Raw genomic sequence first — 23,832 nt, 5'->3', positions numbered from 1 at the left:
CCATCTCAAAAACAGAATGTCGTTGAGACACTAAAAGTTAACGAGGATGACAACATGAAAATGGATTTGTCCACTCAACACTAGCATTCTTAGGATATCGTTTTTCTCGGTTTTAGCGAGAAACAAATGCAGGATTTGCTAAGAGTCAAATAAAGAAACAAACAGTACAATGTAATTAGAGAGACCCGTGAGTATTATGGAGTAATAAATAAACCTGACAAGTACTTTCTATATATCAGCTCTTAATCAAAAACAAAGCTTGTCAGGTAATGAGATTATAATCAGAAACAATGATTGACAGGTAATGGGATTATGATCAGAAACAATGAGTGACAGGTATAGGGATTAATGTAAGTCCATTCAGTTTGCTGTGTCATTCTTTTGTCGGGTAATATACTAAGTTTCTCTAAAAAAAATATTGTTTCAGGTTTAGGTCCAATTTCTGAAAAACGATTATACATCCGAAATGGCAAGAAAGAGGTAAGTCATTGAAACAATGCATTTTTTTTATAGTCACTGTTAGGTCCATTAGTTTGCATTCGCTCCCCATGACAGTCAATTATATAACATGTATGTACCAACATAATAAAATGTTCCCCCACGAAATTTGGCCATGACGAGAGTCTCACACACACACACACACACACATACACACACTAATACATATATACATACTTACAAATATATATATATATATATATATATATATATATATATATATATATATATATATATATATATATATATAAGACAGATAAACCGACAGACACAAAGACTGATTGATAGTGTTTGTGCGTTTGTCTGTGTGTCTGTGTGATCATGGGGGTATCAATCACCTTACTGAGCTATTGTTTAATAGTTATCACATTTATTTCCCATACCTGACAAGTTCCTGTTTACTCTTTGCCCTAGTCCCATGGTACTTAATCAGCTAATAATATGGCCTACTGTCCCCCTTGTACGGCCTACTTGACATCTGTTTCTCATATTCTTAATGTTCCTGACGGAATTAAAGACCCACTCTTGAGGTCATAGCTAAATAAACACTCCGGCCCTGACAGTTCAATATAAGGAACTACCAGAATGAGACGGTGAGCATTCGTGAGGAAGTAAGGAACAATTCAGCACAAGGAATCCTGACAAGCAACATTTACGAATTGCGATTTCGGATTGAATTTTCAAAACAATTAATGAAACTATTTTTTGGTAGGTAAAAATATATACAGCCAGGAAAGAATGTCAAGGTATGTTATTATGATTATTATTATTATCATTATTATTATTATTAAATCATTACCAACTCTACTACCACAGGTATCGTAACCACCAGCACCATTATCATTTTTCAATCAACATAACTGCCACTGATAATACCACCTCATCATCATCATCATCGTCGTTATCGTCATCATCGTCGCCGTTATTACCTCGCCATTAGTAGCAGCTTTCATGATATCATGCCAGTTTCAAAACAAAAGCATAGATATACTCCTCGTTGCAGTCATCAATATATCACTGTATCATGTGTCGGCTCTTCTTTCATGGTACAAGAGTGAAAAAAACGAGGCTTAGTTTGTATTTGGAATTATCTAACAGTATCCATCATTTACTGGTAATTCTCTAAGCAAATCCATCACCAGCAGCAGAAACAGAAACAGCATAAACAGCCATTGCTTCTGGATTATTTGGATGACTATCTTGCTACGTCGCTGGGTTCTTCGAATGACTATCATGTTTTGTCGCTAGGCTCTTTCCATGACTATTATTATATTGTCCATTCGATGCTAATTCATAGCTACCTCTAGTAACATCGTCTTTCCTCTTTTACACTTAGTTTTTCTAAATAGAATTGTTTGAAAATTTTTACCTATAATCTGGATTCAATACACAATTAAAGTAAACTAAAATGAAGATGAATACGAGTGCGGTTATTGCTTGTCCATTCTCTTACGCTTTCTTACTCTTTTTTAGCTTTATAGCATGCATGAATTTCAAAACTTAATGGGGTATGCAATGTTCTATGCACTGTTTCTAAACATATCGAAGGGCGGACGCGAAAGAAGACGTCAAAGTAGCTTCCATCAGTTTTAAAATACGGAAATACTGATAGGACCTTGTATCGAATGCTAGATCACCGTGTAAGATTAAATGAGTGTGCAATAAATTTCTTAAACCAGATTTGTGTAACAACATAAAATCCAGGTGTAAGACTCCATTTATTTAGATATATGTTAAAATCTATTCATCTATCAATTTTTCACGAAAAAATGTATTTCTCCTTTCAAAATGTGTTATATGTTTTGTCCCCGAGATTTTTTATTTTTGTGTTTTGCTTTTTGTTTGGTTAAACTTATTTTATTGTCACAGTATGATACAATGGGACCGGGTACAAGTTCTAACAATTTAAATTAGTCATCTGTCTGCATGGCACAAGAGTTACTACATATTCAAACATGACAACATAATTTTTATTGAAAATGTTTGGAGAGACAGACAGACAGACACACAGAGAAGGACATTAAACACGATTTGAGTAAGTTATTGAAATCGTCCATCGTAGCATTTATATATTTGCATACATGATGTAAAATTTGATATTTTTCATTTGCATCGCCCTTTCACTAAATCAGTAAATCTAAGCTAATAGTTGCATATGACATTGAAAATAATTATCCCATCAACTCGGTTCGTTATGTACAGTACTTGGGACAGAACATGAAGAATTACATGGTGGTTTCTATCCCACAGTAGGAACAAAAAACAAGAGGTGTTTTCAAGTTGAAGACGGTAAAGATCAACTTTTTATGAACATAAATTCTTTTATAATCTAATGTTGATAATGTCAAGGGTTCAATTAATATAATTTGTCATTTTGCTAGATACGATATTTGGCCATAAACACATTTTCAAAGCATTGTAAATTCATCGTGTATCCTATACTATTCGAGATTGTTCCACAAAGATTTTGTTGAGGATATTAAAGAGGATTCGGTAGAATTTAGCCTGAAATTCCAAATAACCATGTTATTTGAGCATCGAAAATTATAATTTGTTTAATGGGACACATGAGAAGGTAGTGATTTAATGAGATAATCTGGAATTTGGCTCGTTTTAATATTGTAGAGCGTTGATAACTTTTGTCTTTATCTTCTACATTACATACTTTCCCGCCCTGTTTCAAAATGGAGATTGCTTATTAGCGTATTTTCAAAGCCCTGTAACTATATTTGCCGCTTCAAGCTGTATTTTTTCCAATTATTTTCGGAATCGATCAACGAGCATCCGTCCTAGACTACACTGGCAATATTCAAAGGTAGCCCTGATATAAATTATATACAACTTCGATACAGTTTTCCTGCTAAGTGAGTATTTCAGTTTCAGTAGAGTGGCTATTTCAAGACGATACTGGTTTTAAAATGATATCAAGGTGACAAGTCCATATGGTATTACATGGAAGTATTACTCCTAGATGGTTGAGAATCCACATATTTACTATCGATTAGTTGTTAAGTTTTTGTTGATGAAAAACGTAGGCACTGTTTTAGGTCTTTTTTTTTTTCTTTTTTGAGGTGTGTGTGTATTCTATATTAAATTTTAAGAGCCAATGCTTGGATCAAGTATGCAGTTTTATTAGATAATTAGTCAAGACAAGCTCTATTTCAGCCCACTAAGAGACAAATAAAGCATAGAAGAGTTATCTGTAAAAAGCCCAGCGATAGACCTCATAATCGACAATATTGTTTACTTAAATTAAAAACAAGAGTGGCCCAAGCAATTTTCCTTGTGTCACACCTGTAATATCCCGTAAATAAGTATCGCACAAAAGAACAGTTTGTTTTCTATTACTTAATTGACCTTCAAATAAGTTTATCTGAAACATTGTACTCGTTCATTTTGAATAATAAGCCTGTGTGCCAGATCCGATCAAACGCTTTTGATCGATCACAATACAAGAAATTTGAGATTGAACTTCATATATAATGATATATTTCAATAGGTTGAATAACAGATGAGTGTACAGGAATTAGCCCTGATTGATTCATATAAAAAGACGGTTTTTATGAAAGTTATTATATACTGATATAAAAATGCATCCTTCAACGTCCTTCGCAACACATCTAAGTAGAGAGATTTGTTTATATTTGGCAACCTCGTGTGGAAAATCTTTTTCAGGAATGGAAAGAATGCGCTCAAGTTTCCATTTATCCAGAAATTTATTTTCCTTCAGTGATCGATTGATAAGCTTTGATAGTGATGCTGCTGTTGCTTCACTGACACCTTTGATTATTCTAAGATTTGTGACATCAGGCCCAGTGACGATATTGACATAAATGAATTAATAATATCTTTAATTTCTTTCTCAGTAATAGTAATTTGTTTAGGGAATCAAAGCTTCTTTTTGGAAAATAGGGGGAGGAACATTGCTATCATCAATAGTTGAAACGGAGGTAATATAATTATTTAATAACTTTGCCTTTCTTTGTCCACATAGATGCAAACCGAAGCAGTATTTCTTGTATATATAAGTGGTGGGATATAATTTGAAGGACTTATCTCTTTTGAAAGGATTTTCTAATTTTCCAAAATGTTTTAGGAGCATTCCGTTTAATTGTTTGTTTATTTGTTTTTCAGATTCCGTTTGTTTCAGGAAGAAGATTTCCCGGTAAGTAGAAGGCCATTTTTGTTTTAACTTGTAGCACAGATTTATTATGATTATACATTTCAATGTGAAGTAAGTAAGAATGATAATGTTTGATACGGGCGCCTTTGTTTAGTAAAGTAGTATAATTCAAACAAAACTCGAGGTTTAGATGTTATCTTTTCTTCTAGGAAAGTAGTTACTATATTGGCCAAAGTTGGACAACGTCAAAAACTCGACATCTTTTTTCGATTTGATATAGGTAGTAATTAAAATAAAACTTTGCAATTTTTTTGTAAAAAACCCTTTACAGGAAATGTACATGGTTATAGGTAATTACCGTAACTCCTAGGCTTTTATAATAATTTCCCAAATGTATATCTTCAATTAAAATAAATATTTTGATTTGATACATGTCCTTTATTATATATACTATTTTATACATATATTCCGATCTGATGCTATGCAATGTTATCGATTATTGATAATAACGTACTTAATCATAACTTACTTAATCATAACGTACTTAAATCATAACGAACTTAATCATAACGTAATTACTCATAATGTACTTAAATCATAACGTATTTCATAAAAGCCTACTTAAATCATAACGTACGTAATCATAACGTACTTAATCATAACGTACTTAATCATAGCGTACTTAATCATATCGTACTTAATAATAACGTACTTAATTAAAACGTTCTTAATCATAACGTACTTAAATCATAACGTACTTAATCATAATGTACTTAATCATAATGTACTTAATCATAACGTGCTTAATAATAACGTACTTAATTATATTGTGCTTAATCATAACGTATTTAAATCATAACGTACTTAATTATAACGCACCTAAATCATAATGTACCTAAATAATAACGTACGTAAATTATAACGTACTTCATCATAACGTACTTAATCACAACGAACTTAATTATAACGCACTTAATCATAACGTACTTAAAAATAACGAACTTAATCATAAGGTAATTGATAATAACGTACTTAAATCATAACGTACTTAATCATAACGTACTTAAATCATAACGTACTTAATCATAACGTACTTAAATCATAACGTACTTAAATCATAACGTACTTAAATCATAACGTACTTAATTCATAACGTACTTAAAATAACGAACTTAATCATAAGGTAATTGATAATAACGTACTTAAATCATAACGTACTTAATCATAACGTACTTAATCATAACGTACTTAAAAATAACGAACTTAATCATAAGGTAATTGATAATAACGTACTTAAATCATAACGTACTTAATCATAACGTACTTAAATCATAACGTACTTAAATCATAACGTACTTAATCATAACGTATTTAAATCATAACGTACTTAATCATAAAGTACCTAAATCATAACGTACTAAATAATAGCGTACTTAAATCATAACGTACTTGATCATAACGTACTTAATCACAACGTACTTAATCATAACGTACCTAATCATAACGTACCTAATCATAACGTACCTAATCATAACGTACTTAACCATAACGTACTTAATCATAACGTACTTAATCATAACGTGCTTAAAAATAACGAACTTAATCATAATGTACTTCGTCATAACGTACTTAATAATAACGCACTTAAAACATAACGTACTTAATCATAACGTACTTAAATCATAACGTACTTAATTATAACGTACTTAAATCATAACGTACTTAATCATAACGTATTTAAATCATAACGTACTTAAACATAAAGTACCTAAATCATAACGTACTTAATAATAACGTACTTAAATCATAACGTACTTGATCATAACGTACTTAATCACAACGTACTTAATCATAACGTACCTAATCATAACGTACTTAATCATAACGTACCTAATCATAACGTACTTAAAAATAACGTACTTAATCATAACGTACTTAATCATAACGTGCGTAATCAAAAAATACTTAAATCATAACGTACTTAATCATAACGTACTTAAATCATAACGTACTTAAATCATAACGTAATTGATCATAACGTACTTAATCATAACGTACTTAATTATAACGTACTTAAAAATAACGAACTTAATCATAATGTACTTGATAATAACGTACTTAATCATAACGTACGTAATCAAAACATACTTAAATCATAACGTACTTAATCATAACGTACTTAATCATAACGTACTTAAATCATAACGTACTTAATCATAACGTATTTAAATCATAAGGTACTTAATATAAAGTACCTAAATTATAACGTACTTAATAATAGCGTACTTAAATCATAACGTACTTGATCAGAACGTACTTAATCACAACGTACTTAATCATAACGTACCTAATCATAACGTACTTAATCATAACGTACTTAATCATAACGTACTTAAAAATAACGTACTTAATCATAACGTACTTAATATAACGTACTTAATCAGAACGTACTTAGTCATAACGTACTTAATAATAACGTACTTCAATCATAACGTACTTAATAATAACGTACTTAAATCATAACGTACTTAATAATAACATACTTAAATCATAACGTACTTAATGATAACATATTTAAACCATAACGTACTTAATTATAAAGTAACTAAATCATAACGTACTTAATAATAACGTACTTAAATCATAACGTACTTGATCATAACGTACTAAATCACAACGTACTTAATCATAACGTACCTAATCATAACGTACTTAATCATAATATACTTGATAATAACGTACTTAATCATAACGTGCGTAATCAAAAAATACTTAAATCATAAAGTACCTAATCATTACGTACTTAAATCATAACGTACTTAAATCATAACGTACTTGATCATAACGTGCTTAATCATAACGTACTTGGTCATAACGTTCTTAATCACAACGTACTTAATCATGACGTACTTAATCATAAAATACTTAAAAATAACGAACCTTATCATAATGTACTTGATAACAACGTACTTAAATCATAACGTACTTAATCATAATGTACTTGATAATAACGTACTTAATCATAACGTACTTAATCATAACGTACTTAAATCATAACGTACTTGATCATAACGTACTTAATCGCAACATACTTAATCATAACGTACTTAATCATAACGTACTTAAAAATAACGTACTTAATCATAACGTACTTAATCATAACGTACTTAATCACAACGTACTTAAATCACAACGTACTTAATCACAACGTACTTAATCATAACGTGCTTAATCATAAAATACTTAAAAATAACGAACTTAATCATAATGTACTTGATAATAACGTACTCAAATCATAACGCACTTAATCATAATGTACTTGATAATAACGTACTTAATCATAACGTACGTAATCAAAACGTACTTAAATCATAACGTACTTAATCATGACGTACTTAATCATAATGTACTTAAATCATAACGTACTTGATCATAACGTACTTAAATCATAACGTACTTAAATCATAACGTACTTAATCATAACGTACTTAATCACAACGTAATTAATCACAACGTACTTAAATCATAACGTACTTAATCATAACGTACTTAATCACAACATACTTAATCATGACGTACTTAATCATAACGTACTTAAAAATAACGTACTTAATCATAACGTACTTAATCATAACGTACTTAATCACAACGTACTTAATTATAACGTACTTAATCATAACGTACTTAAAATGACGTACTTAATCATAACGTACTTAATCATAACGTAATTAAAAATAACGTACTTAATCATAACGTACTTAAAAATAATGTACTTAATCATGACGTACTTAATATAACGTACTTAATCACAACGTACTTAATCATAACGTACTTAATCATAAAATGCTTAAAAATAACGTACTTAATCACAACGTACTTAATCACAACGTACTTAATTATAACGTACTTAATCATAACGTACCTAATCATAACGTACCTAATCATAACGTACTTAACCATAACGTACTTAATCATAACGTACTTAATCATAACGTGCTTAAAAATAACGAACTTAATCATAATGTACTTCGTCATAACGTACTTAATAATAACACACTTAAAACATAACGTACTTAATCATAACGTACTTAAATCATAACGTACTTAATTATAACGTACTTAAATCATAACGTACTTAATCATAACGTATTTAAATCATAACGTACTTAAACATAAAGTACCTAAATCATAACGTACTTAATAATAACGTACTTAAATCATAACGTACTTGATCATAACGTACTTAATCACAACGTACTTAATCATAACGTACCTAATCATAACGTACTTAATCATAACGTACCTAATCATAACGTACTTAAAAATAACGTACTTAATCATAACGTACTTAATCATAATGTACTTGATAATAACGTACTTAATCATAACGTGCGTAATCAAAAAATACTTAAATCATAACGTACTTAATCATAACGTACTTAAATCATAACGTACTTAAATCATAACGTAATTGATCATAACGTACTTAATCATAACGTACTTAATTATAACGTACTTAAAAATAACGAACTTAATCATAATGTACTTGATAATAACGTACTTAATCATAACGTACGTAATCAAAACATACTTAAATCAAAACCTACTTAATCATAACGTACTTAATCATAACGTACTTAAATCATAACGTACTTAATCATAACGTATTTAAATCATAAGGTACTTAATATAAAGTACCTAAATCATAACGTACTTAATAATAGCGTACTTAAATCATAACGTACTTGATCAGAACGTACTTAATCACAACGTACTTAATCATAACGTACCTAATCATAACGTACTTAATCATAACGTACTTAATCATAACGTACTTAAAAATAACGTACTTAATCATAACGTACTTAATATAACGTACTTAATCAGAACGTACTTAGTCATAACGTACTTAATAATAACGTACTTCAATCATAACGTACTTAATAATAACGTACTTAAATCATAACGTACTTAATAATGACATACTTAAATCATAACGTACTTAATGATAACATATTTAAACCATAACGTACTTAATTATAAAGTAACTAAATCATAACGTACTTAATAATAACGTACTTAAATCATAACGTACTTGATCATAACGTACTAAATCACAACGTACTTAATCATAACGTACCTAATCATAACGTACTTAATCATGATATACTTGATAATAACGTACTTAATCATAACGTGCGTAATCAAAAAATACTTAAATCATAAAGTACCTAATCATTACGTACTTAAATCATAACGTACTTAAATCATAACGTACTTGATCATAACGTACTTAATCATAACGTACTTGGTCATAACGTTCTTAATCACAACGTACTTAATCATGACGTACTTAATCATAAAATACTTAAAAATAACGAACCTTATCATAATGTACTTGATAACAACGTACTTAAATCATAACGTACTTAATCATAATGTACTTGATAATAACGTACTTAATCATAACGTACTTAATCATAACGTACTTAAATCATAACGTACTTAAATCATAACGTACTTAATCATAACGTACTTAATCGCAACATACTTAATCATAACGTACTTAATCATAACGTACTTAATCATAACGTACTTAATCACAACGTACTTAAATCACAACGTACTTAATCACAACGTACTTAATCATAACGTGCTTAATCATAAAATACTTAAAAATAACGAACTTAATCATAATGTACTTGATAATAACGTACTCAAATCATAACGCACTTAATCATAATGTACTTGATAATAACGTACTTAATCATAACGTACGTAATCAAAACGTACTTAAATCATAACGTACTTAATCATGACGTACTTAATCATAACGTACTTAAATCATAACGTACTTGATCATAACGTACTTAAATCATAACGTACTTAAATCATAACGTACTTAATCATAACGTACTTAATCACAACGTAATTAATCACAACGTACTTAAATCATAACGTACTTAATCATAACGTGCTTAATCACAACATACTTAATCATAACGTACTTAATCATAACGTACTTAAAAATAACGTACTTAATCATAACGTACTTAATCACAACGTACTTAATTAAAACGTACTTAATCATAACGTACTTAAAATGACGTTCTTAATCATAACGTACTTAATCATAACGTAATTAAAAATAACGTACTTAATCATAACGTACTTAAAAATAATGTACTTAATCATAACGTACTTAATATAACGTACTTAATCACAACGTACTTAATCATAACGTACTTAATCATAAAATGCTTAAAAATAACGTACTTAATCACAACGTACTTAATCACAACGTACTTAATTATAACGTACTTAATCATAACGTACTTAATCATAACGTACTTAAATCATAACGTATTTAATCATAATGTACTTAAAAATAACGTACTTAAATCATAACATATTTAATCATAACGTACTTAAAACATAACGTACTTAAAACTGATCTTGGACTTCCACAAGTGAGCTGTATAACAAAACTAGAAACTTGCAAGGTACGCTGTACAATGTATAACATTATTACATAGCTGTAACTTCCTAAGTTGAATTATTACATATTTTTTTTACAATACCCGTTAACGCTTTATTTCATCCCGAATATACATACAATGTTAATGTAACACAGCTATTGATGTAGGAGTGGATATTTGTTTGCTTTGATACTGGAAAACATAGCATCATACCTAAGGATCCTTACTTGTTGCTTTTAATTACATTCAACAGTTTTCATTCAGAGTGTGTGGATGGAATTTAAGTCAAAATAAGTTTTATTCTTTAATTACAAAGATTTGTCACTAGATAAGATAAAGAATCAGTTGATTAAGTTTTGTTTTGGTTTTATTCTAATTTTGGATGAGTCATTTTATACTTATGAATGAAATGAATATGAGAGTCACATTCCATTTTTAGTGACGTGAACACTAAATAATTAAACAATTTTTGTTCATGAAAATGCTACCAAACAGTTTTTAACTGACCTGTTAGATTTTCTTAGTCATTATAATTGACTCGGATTTTTCTACATATACCTTCTTCATTTGTCTTGTGTCGGGAAAATAGGAGCAGACCAGACGAATGAATCATGACTGACCTTGGAACTAATAGTGTAGTAAAATGTCACAGAAATACATCCAGATACTTCAGAAATTACGCTTATGCTTTTTTACGTTGTGACACATTTGTGACGTTATGATTAATTATAACGTATGTGCACTTTTTCATGCAATTTCCAATTTCTCTTTCTCCAATGGTCTGCATGTTTACATATAACTTTCTGCGAATTTGATTGGTGCAAATACGTCAGTGAGACCCTTGCGCAGTATTCTCGTCATTGATTGGTTGCGACCATGGTAATTTTCCATGCCCCGCCTTCAGAAACAGTTCTTTTTTTTTACTATAAGGGAGCGCTCTACACATATTACAAACTTCTGAAAGAGTGACAGGTGAAACGTGAAGCTGTTTGTATTTGCAACATGAGCAGTGGAGAGAATGTTGGAATACCTCTGTTCTACTTTCTTGTACTGTGGCGGAATTTCACTTTGAATATTGTACTTCTATTTTTGGATAATGTGCATCTGGAAATTGTACGTGATCTAAACACACATCTAGCCAAAATGACTGCCCCCCATGTGCACAAAACAATCCAGCCTGAATTAGTCGAAAGTTCACCATCTAAGCAGTTGGTGAAATAAGGACAACAATTTTTTCCAGACCAGACCGTACCGTATTTCGTTTGACAAAATAAGTAATTCCAACTTTTCTATGCGACATTTTGTAACAATCATTTATTTGTAAGCACAATGGACGAATGACATATTACCATCGACTCTTGGTCTTCCATAATCCAAAACAGTCAACGACTGTCGACAATCGAAGGGTACATGGTGGCAAGAACCATGTATAGTGCTTAGTCGAAGGCATGTCAAGGTTGAAACCAATAAAGCCTCCTACACTTGATAAAACAAGTGAAAGAATTATAAACCTATGATGAAAACATATTTTCAAAGGACCACAAGCTTGGGATGCGACCGCTGTTTACGATGTTTTTACGGTGGGGTAAAATGTTGTCTGGTTAGGCAATTGCGCTGGCGTCAGATTGAAATGTTGACATTAGTTCTCTTAACCAATATTACTAGTGTTATTTCCCATGAAATAAGAAAATAAAACTAGATCAGTATTTACTGGCTAATTATACTTTACTATATCAAACTGCACAATTGTTTATATTGTAATTATGTTATTACAATATCGTCATCAAAAGATAAAGCATAACAACAGTACCGTGATGATAGTCGTAACAAGTGTATTGTGACGATAGTCTTAACAACTGTGATGTGATGATAGCCTTGACAACTGTATTGAGAAGATAGTCTTCACGACTATATTTTGTTAATAGTTTTGCCAAATGTATTTTGATGATAGTTGTGACAATTTTATTGCGGTGATAGTCCTGGAACTTTATCGTGACGATTTTCTTAATTACTGTTTTGTGAAGATAATCTTGACAATTGTATTGTTATGATAGTCTTGCAACTGTATTGTAATTATAGTCTTGACAACTGTATTTTAACGGTGTTCTTGACAACTGTACTATGTTGATATTCTTAACAACTGTATTATGATGATGATTTTAACTGTTTCGTGATGATAGCTTTAACAACTGCATTGTTATGATATTCTTGACAACTGTATTGTGATAATAGTGTTCATGTAAAACTGTAAATACTTAAATTTTATTACCGTAAAATATGACGGAATCAGATATTGTTTAATGACTAACGTTTATTGTATAATGAAACGTTTACATATCACATTTCTTGATTATCAAATCTCGACATATACAAATCAATTTTAACCGAAACAACTGAACCTTGCGTTGCTGAGACGAAAGCATGACACAACCTTCTCGATATTGTTCTCTTCCAATTCCAGTCCTTATTTGTTGGTATTATTATTATTATTATTATTATTATTATTATTATTATTATTCACAGGTACCAAGTACGAGTTCTACTCTTGACAAGTCCCTTTGCATTTCTAATGATGAATTACTGAAATCTCTCTTGACACCCGAGGGTAAAGGAGATAACTGCATAACGTATCTAGAAAAGTCGACCAATATCTTCATCAAAGTAAGAAGATAATATACTGGATAAATCCATTTACATTTCAGTCTCGTATTACCAGTGGTAGTGGATTTATGTTCCTTTGCGTTTCGTCGGTCCCTCCTCCTCATAGACCTTACTGACTGATGATTTTATCGTTTTCATTTATCATTTTCGCTAATTGCATACATTAGAGCTGACACATGGATATTTCCACCCTATCTTCTTTTTGTCATCCCAGTGTGTATGATGAGTTCAGTTATTACCTGTACGAAACACATTGTCATGCACTTTGTAAAACAAATGTATTAATCTTATTGTTGTCCCGGATGTAAGAGTGGCAAGAGTGAACTTCTTAAATCAATTTTTTTTAAATTAACGGTATTTTAAAAAAAACATAATTACGATTAAATGTTTGCTTTTATCATGTCAGTTGTTAAAATATAGAATGATTATTCAATATTATGGACTGTTTGTAACTATCTTCAAAGCCATTTTTTTTGTCGACCCTTTTAGCAATTTCAGTGGAAAAAAGTGAACGCTTAAAATGTTTATTTGTTTTTCATAAATGGTTTCGGAAGGGAAGGCTATTTGAAGAAATGAAATTCAGTGTGAAATAATGGCCTATATCTTCGTTTACTGTTATGTGCTTCAAAACATGCGGTTTGGTTATGCTTCTCCCAACACACCCTATTAGACGAACGATTTTTTTGTTTGTTTCATCACTGAAAACAACTGTTTTACTTATCACAGAGATGACCTAAACAAGCCACGCTTTACGAACGTTTTTTTTTTTTCTTTCTTTATTCCCTGGGAAACTCTAAACTTTTTGTATCTTTTATATCAAAAGAAATTATATAGACTGTAATTTTCTTTAATTCTAATATGCTTGTCACAACTATATTTAATATAAAATAAAATGGTTAAGTTTATTTCTCAACTACTTAGCCATTCTGAAATAAGCTTAAACTGAATTGAAGTGACACGGTTACGTTTGATATGCGTTTTATCGTTACGATTAGTAGCAATACGTGTCTAATGTGTGAATGTTATATGTTACTACAATTAAAATGTTGAACTGAATAATTTGTTACTTCTCAGACTTGTTCTAAGTAAACGCTACTTGTATCTGTAGAATTCCAAACTTAAAATTATGCACATAGTGAAGCTATTTAGTCGATGTTTTGTTGCCCGAAATAGTCGAACGCATATGTAAGCAAATACGTTTGTGTATAAACATTGTTCACCTTTTGCTATTTGAATGATTAAAAGAAATTTATTTCTGCAAACTTTCTTCTAGGGTCTGCCCAGTTCCTGTTCTAAGGTAGTTCAGGCAAGAGAAGATAAATACAGCATCGTTGACGATTCTTTTCATGAAGAGGTATGAAACCATTATTGCTGGATATGCGATGTAGAAAGAAAAAATCATACCTCCAAAGTTAGGGTCAGATACCAACACTACTTTGTGTCTTCTTATAATAATAATGTGTGTGTATTAGTCAGTATTTGTGAACGGTCATTGCATGTTCTGTTCTAAGTTCCTGAAGTTACACCCCAGTTTATTTGTTTGGGGTATGTCTTTTTTTTTAAATTTACGCGGATTTTTTCCCCCGCAGCCATCTAAAGATTTCAATAGCTTGTATCTTCTAGCAAAGAAACGCAGCACAAGAGTATATTAAAATAAGAGCGCCAGTTATTTTTGTAAATGACGACTGAATTATGTGTCAATAGCGAACATTATATAATATATTTATTCTCAACTTCAATTCTGTTTTGCTTTTATTAATAAAATGTCACCTCAGCCGTATTATTCCTAGCATTAGATGAAGGCTTTTCTTAAATGTGGTGCCGTTTAACATGTAAGGGAATTAAAACTGCTAAAATATAGTCGTTGAACGCATTTCTTATGATGAACTAAGGCCCGATGATTTCGTAAGATTACAAAGGGTAAATATTAAAGATGTAAATTTGTATTCTTGGAAGTCACTACCAGTCTGGTGTGAGATTAACAGCTCTGTTTCTGTCTTGACTATAGCGTATTGTCCAGACCTCGCTTCAGACCTAAGTAAAACATTATATGATATGGAGATGATATTTAAGACTGTGTTATCTTCAGACATAAAGAGGACATGATTATCATGCTTTTTACAATATTTAAACAATATGAGTTGATCTCATATATATATTGATCAGATGCAGATAAAAAGACCGTTTCGAAGACAGCTTGAACGCTACTACTCCTTTGATGTCAACAGAACCTTGTCAGCATCCAAACGTCAAGCCGAAGATAACGTTGACGATATTTTAGCAGATGCCAAGCGCATTCGTGATGAAAAATGTACTACCCAAAATATCAAGTATTTTAATCAGGTAAGATCCAAGCCTAAGTAATTTTACAGGTACTCCAGATGTATTTTACCGCAAACAAAAGTTAAATGGCTGGTAAGAGTGATCTGCTCCTTGATATTGCTGTTGTTTAGGTATGGAGTTGTTGTCGGATTCTGAATCAGGAGCAAAACGTCTAAACCTCGAAGTTTTCTGTCATATGCACTTGTAATTGTTTAACTGATTACGGAGCAAAGGGGGCATGAACGGTATCCATCCGTGCATATACATACATATATATATATATATATATATATATATATATATATATATATATATATATATATATATATATATATATAGAGAGAGAGAGAGAGAGAGAGAGAGAGAGAGAGAGAGAGAGAGAGTGTTGGATCGGGAACTTGAGTTTTGAATGTGCTAATTCAATAGTAGTCAAGATCACACCAACGTATGGAAATAAATAACTAATATTTCAAACAGGTAGTGTATTTTTCAAGTCTTCTTGGAACTACAGATCTTAGATTAAAACAGTATCGAAGTGTGTGAATGTCTGTCTCCATAGATGATGCCACTCCCAATAGTAAGTCGTAGATTCGTCGTAAACAGTACAAATATGTTTAACCAGATGTCCTACTTTTCAGCAGCTGCTAAAATGATGCTAGCATTAAATGGAAGAATCTTTATCGAAATCTGATATAGATTTGCTACTTAAAGTATCTATATATCTTAAAACACACTCTCATGTAGACTCGGGGATGTTCAGTAGGTTCGCTGCCCCTTTCAGCACGACGTAACATGTGAGACTCTACTATACGCGTGACCAAAACGGTGCCGATTCGAAACCTATCATCGAATAGCCTAGGGCGGTGCGTCCTTGGACATGGCACTTTACTTCAATTGCCTCAGAACTAAACGAACTATTCGACTTGCTGTGAAACGTTCTTCGAAATGGTTAGTTTATAAAGATACAACTAAACACCATTGCAATACCCGTCACGTAGTCTTCAAGTAGAAGTTACGTTAAAGTTCAGTCACGTGCCAATATAAAGATTTTAATACATAAGTTGATACGTATCATTGTCATTAAGTACTATAAGGATTTGCTAATAGAATGGTCGTCATGAAGGTTTATTTTTTGGTAACTGCTGCAATAATAGACAAAAGTCACCACCTTTCGAGTTTTGATGAATTTCAAAAGTAAGGAGTAGAGGTGGCTGGTATATCAGTGGATAAGCGTTCTCATGTGTCCTTAACTATTTAATTTCTTTTTCTGCAGATTTATATGGCTGAAAATAGTCCCAGGACTGACGTAGTTGATGCAATGGACAAATTGTGTGGGGAGACAGAGTTCATAGCGGATGGCTCTAAACCCTACTGTCTGCCAACCGTCTGGGGAAAACATAGCGACCTCAAGTCGTTGACACCAAACACGGTAAAAATAAATATAAAACAAAACAAAAATATCGCACACACACACACACACACACACACACACACCAAAACGAAACAAACGATTGTATAAAACAATATATGCAATTTTGATTCTTCATTTCTTTACATTTTCTCGTATATTCATTAATTATTGAAATACTTCGTTACCTTCATCCTCAATTCTCGTGATTCGTAATAACGTGAGCTTTTACTTTTCGCGATTGCCAAGAAGGGTTTTATCTCGAATAAAATTAAACCCATGATTATTAAAATTTATCGTATAAACTGACCTGAAATCGTAATGAAATAAAGTGATTATAACAATAATGCAAAACCAAAAAAGTGTATGCACAGTAAAACAGTATTTCGTAACTCTCTATATAAAACAGTATTTCGTAATTCTCTATGTCAATCAAACCTACTGGTTGTTTTTTGATTCAACGAATCCTCGTTGACATAAAATATGGGCCCGTCCACAACGGGACAGACAAAACACACTTACCTTTAGCTATCTCTGAGCACGATAGAAATGAGGTCGTGTCTCACATTCTTAATTTAAAATATGTTCAGTTAAGAGACAGCGCTAAAATAAAAAAGAACATTCCTCGTTTATAACTGAATTTGCACAGACAATTTAGCGAGTCATAAGATGTTATGGTCTCGCTCAATCAGACTCTCGCGTGGCTCCGAGGTTGCGAGAATCGATTTGACTGCACGTGAAGATTTGCCGAATTATGAAATCCATATAGTGAAACTGCGGCTTACTGTTTCACGCGTCCATTTAGTTTAGTTGAAATAGGATTAAAAAGTTGTTGTTTTTTTTTTCGTTCAGATTCGCTGTAATCAAGTACGCCTTAATCTAATATCAGTTGCTGAGAATTTTGTCTGTTAAAAGTATTTTATATTTTCATATTTCTTAACTCCCATTTAACTCCCATTTTCATACATGTACAAATACCCAAGCTTTTATCTTCTTATCATAAACGTTCCAGTGGTATGTTCCATTGGAGGAAACCTTTTGATAATTGACCAACTAGTCTAATGTTGTTGGTTGCAAATGTTCCAAATGGAAGAAATACCGATCAGGTGGAGAACTGAACAATCTTGGACTGCCGATATCCTTATAAAAATTACCAACTGACAACCCATTCTTGTAGGTTGAAAACGTTCTGAAGGGAAGATATTATATAAGTGGAGACTTGTACAGTTATTTACTGCCGATATACTTTTAAATATAACAATTACTGATTACCCATTTATTGCAGGTTGCTGATGTTCTGAAGGGAAGTTACTCTGATCAAGTGGAGAGCTGTACAATCATTGATTGTCGATATCCTTATGAATACGAAGCTGGACATATTAAGGTCAGTTCAAGAAAGTATATCAAATAAAGAAAGTAAATGATAAAATAATAAACTAATTAACTGAAATTCATTAAGAACAATAGGTGTCATAATATAAAACATATAATAGAAAACATAATTGTGCTCACTAGATACAAAGGTTAGTGAGAAAAAATCTGATCTTTACACAGGAGAAGAAAAGAAAGATGCAAGTTCGATTGGTAGATGAAAGAATTCATTGTAAAATCGATAAATAATAAATGACTTTATTTATACTATATTTATATTTCTTTCGTCTGTTGCTCTTGAATTCTAAGTATCATCCATTCTTTCATCATTATCATCATGATTGATGTCGTCGTGGATATTGTGATACAGCCCTTCCGTGTATACATACGTAGTTTTCTTGAACTACTCAAACAACTTCAAAGCAAGACATAAGAACGGGGCAATATATATTCATGTACGCTTAGATTGTGTCAACAACTTGATTTCCCCTAGGGTGTGCGTACAAGTGGTTGGTTGTGGGTAGGAATTGTTTAACCTACGTACTATAAAAAATGATCCAAGCGGCTGCGCATGCCAACATGGGAGCCCTGTAATATCCTCTCCCCATCATACCTCATCCCCATTTGGAACATAACAAAGCAATTATTTAGAACGCTACCTTTTAATAATGTATACAAGTTTTGTACATAAAAAAAACTCATACATACATGTAACTGGACACTTTCTCCTGGGTCCATCCTTATTTCCAACTTCAGTCTCTATTCTCACCCGCACGCTCCTGGACGTAACATCTGACATAACTGGATGCAATCCAGATTGTCAATCTATCACTTTCTGGGCAGACAAACGCACATAACCAACTGACATCTGCCCCATGGGTCCTACCTTACACTTGGGGACTTACCTAAGATAGGTCTCAGCTTCGGGGTGGGCATCAAAACGAGTTTTTTAACCTAGTGTTTCAGTAGTAGTAGCAGTAGTAGTAGAAGCAGTTCTAGTAGTGGTAGCAGTAGTAGTAGTACCTTCGAGAAAATCTCACCAATTATTGATCATATCCCAAAGATAGTCAAATTTCTGCACTCATAAAATGTTTTAGGTATTTTCTAGGTATCTGGTCACTACTCTGGTACGATTTGCTTTCGTTTGGAGTAAATCAGCACCATACTCAGCTTAACTATTAAATTGTTCATCATACTTTTATTATTATTATTATTATTATTATTATTATTATTATTATTATTATTATTATTATCGTCATCAAGGGTGCCATCAACATATACAGGGAAGAAGAGGTACAGAAACTACTGCTTCAACCCACGATGTCATGTTTCAGTTCCAACAGTTCCAAAAGAAACATTCTTATTTTCCACTGTGAATTCTCATCGGAAAGAGGTCCTAAAATGTAAGTTAGACTCCACCTACACCCCATACCCTACCTCCACTGTCCTCTATCCCTAACTTGTACTTTCTCTGCTTCTTAACATCATCTCCTAACGTGTCAGAAGAACAGAAATTAAGAGTAATTGGTATTAAGTTATCTTGAAATTACTTCATTATTTGTATTTTCCAGCCACAAAGTTGCTTCAAAAAAGTAGTAACATAAAATCAAATGCTTCGTAATGTGACTTATTATTGTAATTAAATGGCTGAAAATCAGCATTCAATGACAACAACCAGTTGCCAAGCAATATTCATGCAAATTAAAAACTCCATGTATTTATGTATATCGTTATTTATTTTATTTTTCACAAATCTTTACATTTTCTTCTTTTTACAGGTACCGCTTCCTGAGAAACCTAGACCGGGAGCTGCACAAGGGAGACTACCCACGCCTGACTTATCCTGAAGTTTACCTGCTGGAAGGAGGATATAAAATCTTTTATGAGTCTCACAAGGTAACATCGTGTTTAGATGCATTTGTTAGTGATTGTCCCCACAAGCAGTACCGGATTATCCATTAAGCACACCAACCACGTGCTTAGGGCACCAACCCAACAGGGGCAACAACAAAAATTAAAACTAATTGTTGATGATAAAATTGAATGAACTAAAATATAACTATTTCGATCTGCGCAAACGAGTATTTTGATTTGGAATGATGACAAAACTGGTATTGTCCCACCTTTTTAGCTTCTAATATGATTGTTGTTTTGTTTGTTTTTTTTTTTTTGTTTTTTTTTCGGGGGTGGTGGTTAAGTTTTACATTTTGTTGGGGGGGGGGACCATATTATTTTCAGAGTTTAGGGCCCTGAAAGGCCTTTAATCCGGCACTGCCTGCAAGGCAGCATTATGTTCATCCGCATCTCTGTTACTGTCCCCAAGGAGACATGATATTTATACTCATTTCTACGTTATAACCGCCACATACCTTACAGACTTAAATTGCTTTATATCTGAAGATTAGTAAAGACGTTATAATATTGAAATACTGATATGGACAGGTAAACTAAAATATTTAATATGGAGTCCATTAATATGGACACATTCTAATGAACAAAATAACTCCAAAATTGTCATAGCTATGAATATTGTAATCGAAACCCATTCATAAGGAAAATAATTTTAAGAAAATAGAAGTAAAAGTGCTACAAATTAGAAACATTTCTTTTATTGCATAATATGATCGACTGAAAAATGGCAATACAATATATGTATAAGTAGGATTCAGAATAAAAGAAACATATACAATTAAAAAAATGTCAACCAGATAGCGTGTCTAAATCCGGATATCCTCGATAAAGATTAAGGAAATCGCCCGACCCTATTTTAAAAGCGTTTTGCGTTAAACAAAATGCTTGTCAAAAAAAGACAAAAACAAAATATTACACTGAAATAGGATATGCCATGATGGAGACATTTGGGTTTATACGTTACAAGAATAATCTGCACTGATGGTCTTCGTCCCTGCGCCAGGTGTCACAAAAACACGTGCGCCTAAGATTTTTGTAAATTCCAAACATGTGACCTACGTTTACTGTGTAAATCAGTCCAATTTACTAACTGTTCGTGCAGGGTATTTAGAAGATAGGTAAATACTTTTACAAACTATAGTTACTCATTTTGGCTTGAGAGATTATTTCATTGTAAACTTTGTATTTTGATAAAACTAACATTCCATATATTAGCATATCTGAACGGTCTTTATTTTAAATTATTTATAGTATTTTCCATCACATAATGCATATTAAAAGTATCGGAACGGAGGTGAGCGATTAAAATAATTTTTACCCTTAAATTTGTTTAAAAAGAAAACAGTCATGTTGTAGCTCTGTGGAGTTTCACTGACCCCATATCCAAGCATGTAATATGCGCAATTGAAAAGTGATAGCAGTAGGTATTACAGCACCATGGAGTTTCCCAGCCCCCTAACCCTAGCAGTTTCGAGAAAGGTTCGCAAAAAATACCGATTTTGTTGGATATCATATTTGATCCGGACATTGTGGCAAGTAAATAACAGTTTGTCGGCAATCGCGCTATATCATAGAACGTTGTACATATTAAATTAAACAGTGATTCTGTTGATCGCTCTTTTTGCTTATTACAAAGTAAATGGCAATCCTATGGATCACTATTTGCTAATTACAGAGTAAATGGCAATACCGTGGATCACTGTTTGCTTCTTACAAAGTAAATGGCAATCTTATGGATCACTATTGCAAATTCTAACGTTCTATGGATCACTATTTGCTAATTACAGAGTAAATGGCAATACCGTGGATCACTGTTTGCTTCTTACAAAGTAAATGGCAATCCTATGGATCACTATTGCAAATTCTAACGTCCTATGGATCACTATTTTCTAATTGAAAAAGTGAATGGCAATACCATGGATTACTGTTTGGTTATTACATGGTGAATGGCAATCCTATGGATCATTATTGCTCATTACAAAGTAAATGAAAATTCTGTGTATCGCTATATTTGCTTATTATAAAGTAATTGGAAATCTTATGGATCACTGTTTTGATGAAACTAATATTTCATATTTTAGCAGATCTGAATGGTCTTTTTATTTACATTATTTATAGTACTTTTTCATACTATAAATACATAGTAAATGTATCAGACGGAAGAGAATGATTGAAAGTTATTTTTATATTTAACTAAATGTAAAGTAAATAGCAAATCTATGGATCATTCTGTTTACTTGTTACAGTTCTGTTCCTTATTTTGGCATTTAATTTGGCAGATACCTTAATTATCGCACACTTTGCTTCTGTATTGATGTATTCGAGAATGGATACCAATGAGCTTTGTTTTCGACTTTAATAATACTAACTCAAGGGAAATTCAATTGACACGTAAATATAGTTCGAAGCAAGTAGTATTAACTATAAACGTAACATTAAAGAAAAGTTCAATAGAGTACTGCTCTGTCGCATTCAAACATTATTATCTTTCCAATGTTTTGATATATCAATAACATAATTTAAAGAGGATACTGTTATTTTCCAGGATATATGTGATCCCTGCGGATACAAACCAATGCTTCACCAAGACCATGCCACAGATTTACGTCACTTCCGGGTAAAATCTAAATCTTGGACGGCGGGAGAAAAACGTCGTTCGAACCGATTGGCTCTGAGATTTTAGAGCTGCCAATGTTTCTTTGCTGTATTTATTATATCTAGTTAAACAATAGTGCTATGAAGGGATCGATGCAATATTTAGACGATTATATCAATATGTAACAGTCTCAGTGTTTCTATCTTTAGACTATCTTTCACCAGACGGTTAGTTGTTCTTTCTTCTCGCAATTTTGTTTCTTCACCGGCAATAAATCTGCCTATCTATCTATCTATCTATCTGCTTAACGGTCTATGTATGTATGTATGTATGTATGTATGTATGCATGTATGTATGTATGTATGTATGTATGTATGTATGTATGTATGTATGTATGTCCCTGTACACAGAAGTGCTTTATAATGTATTTATTGGCAATTTTGTAAATATGTACCAATAAAAT

At 31.8% G+C, this 23,832-nt stretch overlaps 1 protein-coding gene across 1 annotated transcript; it reads left to right on the top strand.

Annotated features, from left to right (window-relative positions):
• Positions 1–466: 466 nt before the first annotated feature.
• On the top strand, positions 467–23,456 carry LOC149795128 (M-phase inducer phosphatase 1-B-like). The gene is made up of 10 exons (XM_089963760.1): positions 467–480; positions 4,633–4,663; positions 13,624–13,761; positions 15,035–15,115; positions 15,928–16,104; positions 17,357–17,512; positions 18,777–18,875; positions 20,126–20,265; positions 20,641–20,758; positions 23,319–23,456. The coding sequence occupies exons 1-10, from the start codon at positions 467–469 to the stop codon at positions 23,454–23,456; spliced, it is 1,092 nt and encodes a 363-aa protein (XP_089819886.1).
• The last annotated feature ends 376 nt before the right edge of the window (positions 23,457–23,832 follow it).

Source organism: Sinohyriopsis cumingii, chromosome 7, assembly GCF_028554795.1.
Source record: "Sinohyriopsis cumingii isolate HCF-2022 chromosome 7, ASM2855479v2, whole genome shotgun sequence".
Lineage (NCBI taxonomy): Eukaryota > Metazoa > Mollusca > Bivalvia > Unionida > Unionidae > Sinohyriopsis > Sinohyriopsis cumingii.
This window is presented reverse-complemented; position numbering and strand designations above follow the sequence as displayed.